General features: G+C 38.6%; 1 protein-coding gene across 2 annotated transcripts; it reads left to right on the plus strand.

Moving 5' to 3' along the window:
* The first annotated feature begins 600 nt into the window (after window positions 1–600).
* LOC133952208 (leukocyte elastase inhibitor-like) lies at window positions 601–5085 on the plus strand. Of its 2 annotated transcripts, XM_062386549.1 has the most exons (8): window positions 601–683; window positions 795–920; window positions 2301–2540; window positions 3089–3226; window positions 3328–3445; window positions 3531–3667; window positions 3846–4007; window positions 4554–5085. In XM_062386549.1, the coding sequence occupies exons 2-8, from the start codon at window positions 876–878 to the stop codon at window positions 4965–4967; spliced, it is 1254 nt and encodes a 417-aa protein (XP_062242533.1). In that variant the 5' UTR covers window positions 601–683; window positions 795–875; the 3' UTR covers window positions 4968–5085. The 2 variants fall into 2 exon arrangements, with proteins under 2 accessions (XP_062242533.1, XP_062242532.1); XM_062386548.1 differs by lacking the exons at window positions 601–683; window positions 795–920 and adding an exon at window positions 970–2042.
* Window positions 5086–14517: the final 9432 nt, after the last annotated feature.

The raw sequence follows: 14517 nt of genomic DNA on the forward strand, positions 1-14517 counted from the left end.
ATACACAACAAATCAGATTTATTCAGTGATAGTTTATTAATTCAAAAAAGTTCAATTTTGACTATCAGTATGATCTACTATGATCTATGATCTATGGTATACAGTATGTTGTTTCATGTTAGAATTTGGTAACATTGTCAAACATACAGAGCTATTAGAGGAATGTGAAATGAACTGATGAGATTTGTTTGTGGTTCTAGAACAGGGGTCTCCAACACGTCGCCCGCGGGCCGGTTTTCAGTAGTTTGCCAATAGGTTCACAGATTGTGTTAAAAAAAAATGACGACAATAAACCCAACTGTTCCCATTTCATCCAATCAAGCACAATAAGTCTCACCCCCTCCAATACAAAATAATAAGAGAAGCTTATCAGCTGTCAATACAAAAGGTGATTGTTTTGTTAAAGTCTGAACCAAACCCATTACAGCAGCTCAGCAGCGGACTTGCGCCTACATGTTGGACTGGTTACTTTGTAGGCAAGCTGAAATACAGTGAGGAGTATGGTAGACAACGATGGTGGCCAGGCCAAGAAAAAGCAGAAAACGTACTATTTCCACGTGGAGTGGGAAAGCGTTTTTTTTTTTTTACAAATGTGAAGGACAAGTGTGTGTGCCTTATCTGCGGGACCAGCGTTTCAGTTGGATGAAAAAGTAACGTGGAGCGCCACCTCACTCAAGTCCACGGTAACTTTGCACATGATTTTCCTGCAGGCAGCTGGCTACGGACTGAAAAGGTGAACCAGCTAAAAGCAACACTTAAAAAACTTAACTGGTCCTTTCATCCAACCGATTAAGAAGGCCAACGCGGCAACGGAGAAATCGTTCAAAGTGGCGCACATCCTGAAAAGGCACAAAACGCCGTTCACTGATGGCGGGATGGTGAAGGATGCAATGACCGCACTGGCCGAGAAGTTATTTGAGGTCTGTAGTGGAAAAATAACTAACTCCTTTAGACTAACTCCTTATGACTCCTTTCTTACTTCTTCAACCTTTTATGACCCCATGCAATACGAGGGTGACACAGGGATGTTTTACTGTAGTAGTGGATTCTCCTATATTAATATAAATGTCAAAATTATATAAAAAGTTATCACAGAAACCCCCTATTAAAATAAACATAGATAAATTTGGTGTTCCAGCCTCTTGTTTTTTCAAGATTTCCATCACAGGACCGTACTAATAGTCTCGTACTGTATTATATTGTAATATCACCTCATAATAAGGCAATCGTGAATTTTTCAACCAAGGTGTTTCCTGAATCTAACACAGGTCTAACAACTCATCCGCTCATCTTAGGATATGTGTCAAGCATATCACTCTTGATGACAGAATGTCTACAAGGAATATAATCTCTTTTCTTAGCACTGTGAGTCTGTGCGTTGGCATATGATCATATACATCTCATTGATATTTAACATATGTTCCTATCAGGTAGTTTGTCTTTCTTTTCCAAAAAAAATAATCTTTTACGTCTGTGATAAGTGTTTGTGTGGTCCTCCTCAGGCGCAATAAAACCAAGTCCGTCCTCTTCCTCGGCAAGTTCTCGTCTCCTCAGTAGTTATAACCAGGAGAGGAAGATATTCAAATAAAAGCTTAATCCTTTAAATTTAGGATTTACTTTCTGTGTTTTTGTCTGTTATTGCACTGAAGTTATAGATGAAGCTATCAATTAATGAAAAGTGTTTTTGATCCAAAAATGATCTGTGTGTTGATTTTGAAAAGAGTCGTTGTTCATATTTGAAAGGCACACGATTAATATGAATAATAATGATAAGCTGTAGTTATAGAGCACTTTTCAGATTCTCAATAAAAGTGACAAAGATAAATAAGACACTTTTTCAGAGTCATCACACAAAGAGGTTGTGCAAACATTTCCTCATAATTGTGTTTTGAGGAAAGATGGCTAGCAGTCAGTGGCTTATTGCCCAGTCAGGCGCCACGCCCACCCATATACTGTATATATATACTGGTGTACGTGTTCCTCTCCTGACGGCTCAACCTCCAGGTTCACATTCTCCGCTTCCACATCTTCTCATCTCTCAGGTATTTTGCGTTTATTATTTTCGTATCTGATTTGACTTGTTGGGGATTTTTCTTGCTCTGTCAGAGAATGTTTGTTATTATTTTGCGCCATATACAAATCCAAATGAGTTTGGTTCAATCCCAACTCATCTGGTGAGTCTCGGGGTTCTCTGCATATTTTGTTCCGCAAAAAATTGTAATACAATCAAGCAGCAGTCAGTTGCATTTCTGTTCAGATTTAAAAATATATGTCTAAAAAGCAGATTTTGTTCATTACAGGACAACTGTACATCCTCAGCCATGGGCAACCACAGCGTCCACCATAACTTCCATGGCAACAACCCAGGCGTAGTACACTTCTCAAGCCCTGTCGACATCCCAGACGATGTGCCGCTGTACCGGACTCTGAGCCATGCAAACCCATCAGGGAATATGTTCTTGTCTCCGCTGAGCATCAATTCAGCTCTGGCTATGGTCTACCTGGGAGCCAGAGGAGAAACAGCTTTTCAAATGGAAAAGGTACATCACACTATGTCTCTGTTAGCTGTCATTCAGCGAGTTAGAGCTGTCGGAGCAGTTGGTTATGATGGAGCGGACTGAACAGGGTTTCTAAACCACCTGTACTTCTGACTCAAGATAAATCCCCTGACACAAGCTCCAGTATGCGCTGTTCTCTGGCAGCAGGACATTGAACTGACAGTTGAGTTCAGCTCATTAAACCAGTTTGCTTTCGGAACCGAAGAACAAATCTTACAGTTACTTATTTGTATCTTATTTTCGTCTCATCTATTAAGGGCTTCATTGTCTCAATCGGGTTTCCAGACAAGAAATCTCTCTAAACATATTCTGCGTAAGAATGTGTAGAATTTAAAGGTGAGAGAGGAGATTTGATCGCCTTCTGATTTATACATTATACAGACATTTTACAAGTGGGCTGGCAGGAAAACTTCCAGAAAATGTTCTGAGCAACTGACTCGGAGATTAGCTTCCTCACCTACAGACCCTGGACTCTTAGGTGCACATCTGAAAGTATTTAAATGTCATGTGTCAATCAAACTTCAACACAGGTCCTGGCATTCGAACCTGGTGAAGACGTCCATGCTGCCTTCAAGAAGCTAATCGCAGAAATCAACTCACCATCGGCATCATACATTCTGAAAACAGCCAATCGTTTATATGGGGAGAAAACCACAAAGTTCCTCCCTGTGAGTTTTCATTTTCCACTTATCACAGCAGAAATTGATACTTAAACAGTTTTTTTTCTTTTACTTGCTTGAAAGTATAAGATGAAATCTGCTCTCTGCAGCCATTCCTGGAAGCCATAGGTAAGTACTACAAGGACAACCTGAAGACTGTGGATTTCATCGGGGCCGCGGAGGCGAGCAGAGGAGAGATCAACACCTGGGTCGAGAAGCAGACAGAAAGTACGACTTTACATCTGAATTGAATGAAAAAGGGGATAAATCTTTCTACATTGTTCTGAACTGTCAGGTTTTTTTTACATTTCAGATAAAATAAAAGATCTCCTGAAGGCAGTCTCTGATGGTACGAGGCTGGCTCTGGTCAATGCCATCTACTTTAAGGGAAACTGGATGTATCGCTTTGATGAAGCAAACACCAAAGAGATGCCCTTTAAAGTCAGCCAGGTAAAAAAGTTGCTTATCACAATTTAGCATGTTGTGTATCATGTGTACTTTCATTGATGGTTATTACATTCTATGTCCCTTAGCTCCTCAAACTAGAGTAGATACTAATTTCATTTAAACTTACAATGGGATTTGTTAGAAACTTGATCCCAACGGCTCAGTTGTTTCTGTGTGTCAGACTGTGAGCAAACCAGTCCAGATGATGTTCCAGAAGAAGAATCTGCACTACAACTCCATCGATGGCCTGCAGATCCTGGAGCTGCCATATGAGAAGGAGGAGCTCAGCATGTTGATCCTGTTGCCTGCCCAGTCCAAAGACGGATCCGACCCTCTGCTGAAGGTACGCAGAGTTCAATCAATCGTTTTTTTTCATATTGAGAAGCTCAGATAAAACCGGCTGCTCACTCCCTGTCGAGCACCTAACAGCAGACAGACAAAGATGGAGACAAGCTGGTGAAGTAAGTTTCACATCTGTGCACTAAACAGCCAGATATTTTCCTGAGGAGTTGGTAGACACCAACATGGTGAAACTACTACATGTGTATATTATGCTTACAACTTACAACCTGTGCAATCTTATTTGTCTTAAACAGAAACTGTGTTTACTAAACAACTGAAGTTTAGTTAAAAGGAGGCAACAGCAACTGAATCGATGAATGTTTTTTTAGTGGGTAGAATATACAACAAGATGGAGAATAGCCCTTGTAATGAACTTATTAATGCCTACCACCAGTTGGTGTTATCGGATGATAGCGACCACCAGCAGAGGTTAGGTACATAACATCTGTTGTGTACCTTAGTTCATCACATGTTTCAGCCTTTTAATCACAAGACACCCTCTTCTTAGTCTTTAGAGACGTGAGAACATGTATTTGCTCTGTTCCAGCTGGAGGAGGAGCTGACGCTGGAGATGCTGAATGGATTGACCGACAGGGAAAATATGTTAGTCCACTCGGACATCCACGTTCACCTGCCAAAGTTCAAAATGGAGGTGGAATACAAGCTGAACGAGCCTCTGTCCGAGATGGGCATGACTGACGTGTTCTGCCCGTCAAAGGCCGACCTGTCTGGCATGAACGACGGAAGAGATCTCTTCCTGTCTACAGTGGTACACAAGGCCTTCGTGGAGGTGAATGAGGAGGGCAAGGAGGCGGCTGCGGCAACACCAGCCGTGGTCCCTCAGGGTGGCCCTAACTTGAAGGAGGAACACTTCACAGCAGACCACCCCTTCCTCTTCTTCATCAGGCACAATAAAACCAAGTCCTTGCTCTTCCTCGGCAAGTTCTCGTCTCCTCAGTAGACAGAACCAGAAGAGCCAAATAAAGGCTAAATCCTTTAATATGGGCTTTAAATTCTGGGGTTTATGCTAATTGGCTTGGTTTTTTTTTAATTAATAAAGACTAGTTTTGCTCCAACAATGATTTGTGTGTTGATTTTGGATAGACAATTTCATGAGTTTGTGTTCCACATGTCAAGAAGCAGCATCGTCCGGGTCAGACTCGTACAAAACAACAGAAGCTGTCCAATATTGAATATGTTTCACATGGTTTCAAATAAGTGAGATATAAATGTGCAGTATATTTCCTGCTGTGACAGAATCACGTAACATATAAACCAAAGAAAGAATAATGATGATGAAGAGGTGAGCCAGTAGAGTTTGCATCAGAAAGTATTCCTGCAGTTTATAGCAGAATTAAAAACTGAAGAGCAATAGTAAAAAATGCACCAATGCCCACTTCCGAAAAAGGCAAAAAATATAAAAATAAATGTAATGCATTTGAAGATAGTTTGCGTCAAAGTGAGGCGATAACACCGTCCAGTTTCTAAATGGTTCCTACCATCCCGAGCAATGACGGCTCCAACAGGCGGATCCCTCTCAGGCGTGAGGGAGAAGGGAAAAGGGAGGGAGGGCTTCTATAGTGGGGAAGTCTAGTGGCAGTTATAACAGACGGCCCATAGGTTTATGATGGTTGCCAGTGGTTACACTGTGACCCTCCTTGATGGGTGAGGACGAGACATTATCTCAGCAAATCCCACAGACACACCTTTCAGTGTTTGACAAGACAAACCTCATTGCTGCTCTGTAACAAGTTCACAGACGTCTAAGATGTCAATGTAAATGTAACTACCATACATTAACTATCAAGAGAAGATTTGATGTTGTAAGCCCTTGTTTGTCATGAGTTACACCCATACAACATTCACAGCCTTCTCTGCTTTTGTTGTGGCAAGAATCCAGCTCCATTCAGGAATCTCCTGCTGCGTATACATTTGAAAGGAACACTATATAAATTGTAATATTACTTATAACTAGAAAATTTCTCCTGCCAAGAAATTTCAAATGGGTGCCTTGCTTGCTGCCAGATCCACAGACTAAACTTGTTTGTATTGGGAAGAGAGACAGACTGTGTCAATTTGAGAGAGAGGTAGAGCGAGAGTGAGAGGCCCAGAGAGAGAGAGACACCCAGAGAGAAAGGATTTATGAAAACTGAAGGCTACCACAGGTTCTCTCTCATGTTTGAATGGGGAAAGTGAGGTGGGGGGTATTCAGCTGCAACATAAAACTTCACCACTAGATGTCACTTAATACCACAAAACTAAGCAAATAACAAGATGTCTGTTTTATCATGAAGACAACGGTGTTAACAGACACGTCTATGTAACTCGTATGATTCTGTATATATACTCTCCTTCCCGCTTGCAGCACTGCGCTGGTTTAGCTCAGTGGTTACTTCATCAAGTTTCTTTCAGAAAAATGACTTCTAGTCCCTCACGGGATCGAAACCACGGGCGCTGTCCAGCGTTTTCTTTCTCTCTGCTCTCACCTGCTATCTCTCCTTCACTACACTCTTACATCAACTCCAGACTTTGTTCTTACACTGAACTTATATATCGCCTTTTCGCCATTAAAACGTTGAACACTTATTACCGCAGTGAAACCAGTCAAACGGAGCTCTGACAGATCAAAGCGTCGTGGAGACTTTGATGTTGTCGTTTTCATTCTATTCGCCCTGAGCGTAGATTAAATCTTATTGTTTCCTGTAAATGTTCAAGATTATATTTTGCGGTGAATTTGTTATAATCGTGTTGTCAAGCGCATCATCACACACCTCAACACTATGCTCAACACTGATCCCTCCTGGCTGAGTCTGTAAACGTCCCTGCTTCAAGTTAACTATGTTGTAACCACTGATATGGCTCATGCGCAGAGGATTACCTATTTTAGAGTAAAAAAGTGAGTTACATTCGTGTTATTAGAAGTCTGAAGATTTAAATCACATCAAAAAGCTAATGTTATTTTACAATGAAAGAATACATGATGAAATGTAATCTCCATGTACACAAAATTAACAAGAATTATTAATTTTGCACTCATATTGCAAATGATAGAATTCACTGGATGGATTTTATGCAAAATTTTGAGACTGAGGTTTTTGATTTTGCAAGGGATGCAAAATGTACTAGGTAAACATATATATTTTTTATTTACTTCTAAATATGATACATACCTATCAGAATGATTTAGTTTGTATTTGGAAAAATTTGCTGGATATCTTTAATCTTACATTTCTCGTCATATATGTTGACGACATCCAAATGCAATTCAGATGGAGTTTCTCTTAATATCGGTCAATCCTGTAGGAATAGCAGAGTTTTTTTTTAATATATTTTATTTTCAGTTTCATATGTAATGTGTACAATCAAACATATCAGTATGCCAACAGTATAGAGACATAACAAAGGAAAACAAAGGACAAAGTGCTCCCCGCCCCTCTTAAAAAAAAAAGAAAAAAAAAAGGTCAGTGTTCAAGGTCAATACAAACTACATCAAGTCATTGAGTTTTTGGTGTAAGAGATGTACCAATATGGTCTTAATATGGCTGCCAAATTTTCAAAAAGGTGTTATATCGTTTTCTGAGACAATAAGTGATTTTTTTCCAGGAGGATGCAACTATTCATCTCAACAGACCACCTGTCAATAAGAAGAGGAGAGTCAGATTCCCATGACACTGCAATGCACTTCTTAGCCACACATAGAGCAACTTCAATGAATTCGAGTCGTGCATTGTTTAGAGAACGGCGAATACTTGTTAAGTTCCCCGATAAACAAAGTTCAGGGTCCACTGGAACATTTACTCCCGTGATCCTAGAGCAGATCTCATGCCAGAAAGGCCTAACTTTCATACACAGCCAGGTACAATGCAAAAAGGGACCAATTTCAGTATCACATCTAAAGCACATTTCTGACAGGTTAGATTTGAATGAGTGTAATTTTTCTGGGGTAAGATATAATTGATGTAGAATATTATAGTTAATCAATCTGTAGCGGGAATTGATAATAGTTGACAAGCTGTTTTGAAATAGTTCTGTCCAAAATTGTTCGTCAATTGTAACATTGAGATCTGACTCCCACTTCATTCAAGACTTATGCACACCTGGTTTTGGGCCTTCATTCAACAATAGGCGATACATTTTAGAAATAAATGTATGTGTGTTCCCATCACAAAGAAATCTTTCAACATCATTCATAGCAGGCAGAGTCATTTCAGGACCCAAATTAGCCCTCAGAAAGGATCTTAATTGGAGATAACAGAAAAGGGTTTGATTGGACAAGTTATATTTCCTCTTCAGGTGTTCAAATGGCATGAAAAGTCTTTTGTCGAAGCAATCTTCCAAGTATTGGAGTCCCTTATGGTGCCATCTGTCCAGAATCGTACTATCAAGAGTCATGGGTATAACTTCATTTTGCTTTAAAAGTGTTTAGAGTTTTTGTTATTTAAAAGGAAAGGAGACTTGTATCTAAAAGGTTCATAGGACAGGATTTGTCCATGTTCATCAAAAATAGATAGAATAATACTGCAACAGTTTCATTATGAAACCATTATTTTGAAACTTCTTATAATAACAAACGCCTGCACCTCTAGCTGTGTCATCATCCATTGCTGACTTGTAGTTGTGCACATTGCTCTTTGCAGCACTATTTGCAACATAGTCACTCAGTCTATTGTTCATAAGGTTTTTATCGTCCCTACAGACAGTCAGATATGTAGGTCAGACCCGACCTCACAGTTAGTTATAAGAGTACCTTCAAGTGGAATACAATGCAGTTCTCTCTAACCAGAACTTGCATTGCGAAACTTTCATCTACACAAAATGTAAATTGGGCCATGTTCCAACCCGACATAAAATGTCATGTAAACGAGATTAGTGGTTTTGACATCATAATTTGTAAGGTTCTGTGTGTACGATTTATGTGGAAGGGAGCTATAGACAGAAACTGCATATAAAATAATCCTGGTGGATTCTTCACTAATGTGTAATCATCTAAATTGTTCGATCCGTGTTTTCTCTACACTAGAATGGACCCTTTATATTAATGTCGGGCCATGTTTTTTGACAGTGGGCCAAACTGGCCAAATAAAACACCTTTTCAGGATTCATGAAAACTGAAGGGTACCACAGGTTCTCTTTCATGTTTGAATGGGGAAGGTGAGGTGGGGGGTATTCAGCTGCGACACAAAACTTCACCACTAGATGTCACTTAATTCCACAAACTAATCAAACGACAAACAAACTTTTCAAACAATATCTTCTTGGCGGAGGAAATAAAGTCTTTAAATGTTTTGTGACTGGGTAAAGAGAAAATAAAACGGGTGGAGGATAAAATATCTGTATTATCATGGAGACAACAGTGTATAGCGACACGTCTACGTCACTCATATGCTCATGTATATATACCCTCCTTCCGACTGATAGATTTGCACTGGTTTAGCTCAGTGGTTACTTCATCTACTTTCTTTCAGAATAATGATTACCAGTCCCTTACGGGATCGAAACCACGGGCGCTGTCCAGTGTTTTCTTTCTCTCTGCTCTCACCTGCTATCTCTCCTTCACTTCACTCTTACATCAACTCCAGACATTGTTCTTACACTGAACTTATATGTCGCCTTCTCGCCATTGAAACGTTGAACACTTATTTCCGCATTGAAACCTGTCAAACGGAGCTCTGACAGATCAAAGTGTCGTGGAGACTTTGATGTTGTTGTTTTTACTCTATTCGCCCCGAGCGTAGATTAATTCGTATTGTTTCCTGTAAATGTTCAAGAGTTTATTACGGTGAATTTGTTAAAATCCTGTTGTCAAGCGCATCATCACACACCTCAACACTATGCTCAACACTGATCCCTCCTGGCTAAGTCTGTAAACGTCCCTGCTTCAAGTTAACTATGTTGTAACCACTGATATGGCTCATGCGCAGAGGATTACCTATATTAGAGTAAAAAAGTGAGTTACATTCGTGTTATTAAAAGTCTGAAGATTTAAATCACATCAAAAAGCTGATGTTATTTTACAATGAAACTATAAATGATAGAAATGTAATCTCCATGTACACAAAATTAAAAGAATTATAAATTTTGCCCTCATATGCAAATGATAGAATTCACTGGATGGATTTTATGCAAAATTTTGAGACTGAGGTTTTTGATTTTGCAACGGATTCAAAATGTACTAGGTAAACATAGATATTTTTTATTTACTTCTAAATCTGCTACATACCTATCAGAACGATTTAGTTTATATTTGGAAATATTTGCTGGATATCTTTAATATTACATTTCTCGTCGTATATGTTGATGACATCTAAATGCAATTCAGATGGAGTTTCTCTTAATATCGGTCAATCCTGAAGGAATAGCAGAGTTTTTTGAAATATTTTATTTTCAGTTTCATATGTAATGTGTACAAACATATCAGTATGCCAACAGTATAGAGACATAACAAAGGACAAAGTGCTCCCCGCCCCTCTTAAAAAAAAAAGAAAAAAAAAAGGTCAGTGTTCAAGGTCAATACAAACAACTACATCAAGTCATTGAGTTTTTTGGTGTAAGAGATGTACCAATATGGTCTTAATATGGCTGCCAAATTTTCAAAAAGGTGTTATATCGTTTTCTGAGACAATAAGTGATTTTTTTCCAGGAGGATGCAACTATTCATCTCAACAGACCACCTGTCAATAATAAGAGGAGAGTCAGATTTCCATGACACTGCAATGCACTTCTTAGCCACACATAGAGCAACTTCAATAAATTTGAGTCGTGCATTGTTTAGAGAACGGCGAATACTTGTTAAGTTCCCCGATAAACAAAGTTCAGGGTCCACTGGAACATTTACTCCCGTGATCCTGGAGCAGATCTCATGCCAGAAAGGCCTAACTTTCATACACAGCCAGGTACAATGCAAAAAGGGACCAATTTCAGTATCACATCTAAAGCACATTTCTGACAGGTTAGATTTGAATGAGTGTCATTTTTCTGGGGTAAGATATAATTGATGTAGAATATTATAGTTAATCAATCTGTAGCGGGAATTGATAATAGTTGACAAGCTGTTTTGAAATAGTTCTGTCCAAAATTGTTCGTCAATTGTAACATTGAGATCTGACTCCCACTTCATTCTAGACTTATGCACACCTGGTTTTGGGCCTTCATTCAACAATAGGCGATACATTTTAGAAATAAATGTATGTGTGTTCCCATCACAAACAAATCTTTCAACATCATTTATAGCAGGCAGAGTAATTTCAGGACCCAAATTAGCCCTCAGAAAGGATCTTAATTGGAGATAACAGAAAAGGGTTTGATTGGACAAGTTATATTTCCTCTTCAGGTGTTCAAATGGCATGAAAAGTCTTTTGTCGAAGCAATCTTCCAAGTATTGGAGTCCCTTATGGTGCCATCTGTCCAGAATCGTACTATCAAGAGTCATGGGTATAACTTCATTTTGCTTTAAAAGTGTTTAGAGTTTTTGTTATTTAAAAGGAAAGGAGACTTGTATCTAAAAGGTTCATAGGACAGGATTTGTCCATGTTCATCAAAAATAGATAGAATAATACTGCAACAGTTTCATTATGAAACCATTATTTTGAAACTTCTTATAATAACAAACGCCTGCACCTCTAGCTGTGTCATCATCCATTGCTGACTTTTAGTTGTGCACATTGCTCTTTGCAGCACTATTTGCAACATAGTCACTCAGTCTATTGTTCATAAGGTTTTTATCGTCCCTACAGACAGTCAGATATGTAGGTCAGACCCGACCTCACAGTAAGTTATAAGAGTACCTTCAAGTGGAATACAATGCAGTTCTCTCTAACCAGAACTTGTATTGCGAAACTTTCATCTACACAAAATTTAAATTGGGCCATGTTCCAACCCGACATAAAATGTCATGTAAACGAGATTAGTGGTTTTGACATCATAATTTGTAAGGTTCTGTGTGTACGATTTATGTGGAAGGGAGCTATAGACAGAAACTGCATATAAAATAATCCTGATGGATTCTTCACTAATGTGTAATCATCTAAATTGTTCGATCCGTGTTTTCTCTACCCTAGAATGGACCCTTTATATTAATGTCGAGCCATGTTTCTGACAGTGGGCCAAACTGGCCAAACTAAACACCTTTGCAGGGTTTATGAAAACTGAAGGGTACCACAGGTTCTCTTTCATGTTTGAATGGGGAAGGTGAGGTGGGGGGTATTCAGCTGCGACATAAAACTTCACCACTAGATGTCACTTAATTCCACAAACTAATCAAACGACAAACAAACTTTTCAAACAATATCTTCTTGGCGGAGGACATAAAGTCATTAAATGTTTTGTGACTGGGTAAAGAGAAAATAAAACGGGTGGAGGATAAAATATCTGTATTATCATGGATACAACAGTGTATAGCGACACATCTACGTCACTCATATGCTCATGCATATATACCCTCCTTCCAACTGATAGATTTGCGCTGGTTTAGCTCAGTGGTTACTTCATCTACTTTCTTTCAGAATAATGATTACCAGTCCCTCACGGGATCGAAACCACGGGCGCTGTCCAGTGTTTTCTTTCTCTCTCCTTCACTTCACTCCTTCAACTCCAGACTTTGTTCTTACACTGAACTTATATGTCGCCTTCTCGCCATTAAAACGTTGAACACTTATTACCGAAGTGAAACCAGTCAAACGGAGCTATGACAGATCAAAGTGTCTTGGAGACTTTGATGTAGTTGTTTTGACTCTATTCGCCCCGAGCGTAGATTAATTCTTATTGTTTCCTGTAAATGTTCAAGAGTTTATTACGGTGAATTTGTTAAAATCCTGTTGTCAAGCGCATCATCACACACCTCAACACCATGCTCAACACTGATCCCTCCTGGCTGAGTCTGTAAACGTCCCTGCTTCAAGTTAACTATGTTGTAACCACTGATATGGCTCATGCGCAGAGGATTACTTATTTTAGAGTAAAAAAGCGAGTTACATTCGTGTTATTAAAAGTCTGAAGATTTAAATCACATCAAAAAGCTGATGTTATTTTACAATGAAAGAATAGATGATGAAATGTAATCTCCATGTACACAAAATTAACAAGAATTATCAATTTTGCAGTCATATGCAAATGATAGAATTCACTGGATGGATTTTATGCAACATTTTGAGACTGAGGTTTTTGATTTTGCAAGGGATTCAAAATGTACTAGGTAAACATATATCTTTTTTATTTACTTCTAAATATGATACATACCTATCAGAATGATTTAGTTTATATTTGGAAATATTTGCTGGATATCTTTAATATTACATTTCTCGTCGTATATGTTGATGACATCTAAATGCAATTCAGATGGAGTTTCTCTTAATATCGGTCAATCCTGAAGGAATAGCAGAGTTTTTTGAAATATTTTATTTTCAGTTTCATATGTAATGTGTACAAACATATCAGTATGCCAACAGTATAGAGACATAACAAAGGACAAAGTGCTCCCCGCCCCTCTTAAAAAAAAAAGAAAAAAAAAAGGTCAGTGTTCAAGGTCAATACAAACAACTACATCAAGTCATTGAGTTTTTGGTGTAAGAGATGTACCAATATGGTCTTAATATGGCTGCCAAATTTTCAAAAAGGTGTTATATCGTTTTCTGAGACAATAAGTGATTTTTTTCCAGGAGGATGCAACTATTCATCTCAACAGACCAACTGTCATAAGAGGAGAGTCAGATTTCCATGACAAAAAGGCCTAACTTTCATACACAGCCAGGTACAATGCAAAAAGGGACCAATTTCAGTATCACATCTAAAGCACATTTCTGACAGGTTAGATTTGAACGAGTGTCATTTTTCTGGGGTAAGATATAATTGATGTAGAATATTATAGTTAATCAATCTGTAGCGGGAATTGATAATAGTTGACAAGCTGTTTTGAAATAGTTCTGTCCAAAATTGTTCGTCAATTGTAACATTGAGATCTGACTCCCACTTCATTCAAGACTTATGCACACCTGGTTTTGGGCCTTCATTCAACAATAGGCGATACATTTTAGAAATAAATGTATGTGTGTTCCCATCACAAAGAAATCTTTCAACATCATTCATAGCAGGCAGAGTCATTTCAGGACCCAAATTAGCCCTCAGAAAGGATCTTAATTGGAGATAACAGAAAAGGGTTTGATTGGACAAGTTATATTTCCTCTTCAGGTGTTCAAATGGCATGAAAAGTGTTAAAAGTGTTTAGAGTTTTTGTTATTTAAAAGGAAAGGAGACTTGTATCTAAAAGGTTCATAGGACAGGATTTGTCCATGTTCATCAAAAATAGATAGAAAAATACTGCAACAGTTTCATTATGAAACCATTATTTTGAAACTTCTTATAATAACAAACGCCTGCACCTCTAGCTGTGTCATCATCCATTGCTGACTTGTAGTTGTGCACATTGCTCTTTGCAGCACTATTTGCAACATAGTCACTCAGTCTATTGTTCATAAAGTTTTTATCGTCCCTACAGATATGTAGGTCAGACCCGACCT

The sequence above is a fragment of the Platichthys flesus genome, chromosome 4, assembly GCF_949316205.1.
Source record: "Platichthys flesus chromosome 4, fPlaFle2.1, whole genome shotgun sequence".
NCBI lineage: Eukaryota > Metazoa > Chordata > Actinopteri > Pleuronectiformes > Pleuronectidae > Platichthys > Platichthys flesus.

What these genes read in the sequence shown, in the direction of transcription:
- LOC133952208 (XM_062386548.1), top strand. Translation starts at nt 1,899, where the DNA reads ATGGCTAGCAGTCAGTGGCTTATTGCCCAGTCAGGCGCCACGCCCACC. An exon ending in CACATCTTCTCATCTCTCAG is followed by an intron (nt 2,043 to 2,300) that starts GTATTTTGCGTT and finishes TGTTCATTACAG; the next exon opens with GACAACTGTACATCCTCAGC. An exon ending in GATCCGACCCTCTGCTGAAG is followed by an intron (nt 4,008 to 4,553) that starts GTACGCAGAGTT and finishes GCTCTGTTCCAG; the next exon opens with CTGGAGGAGGAGCTGACGCT.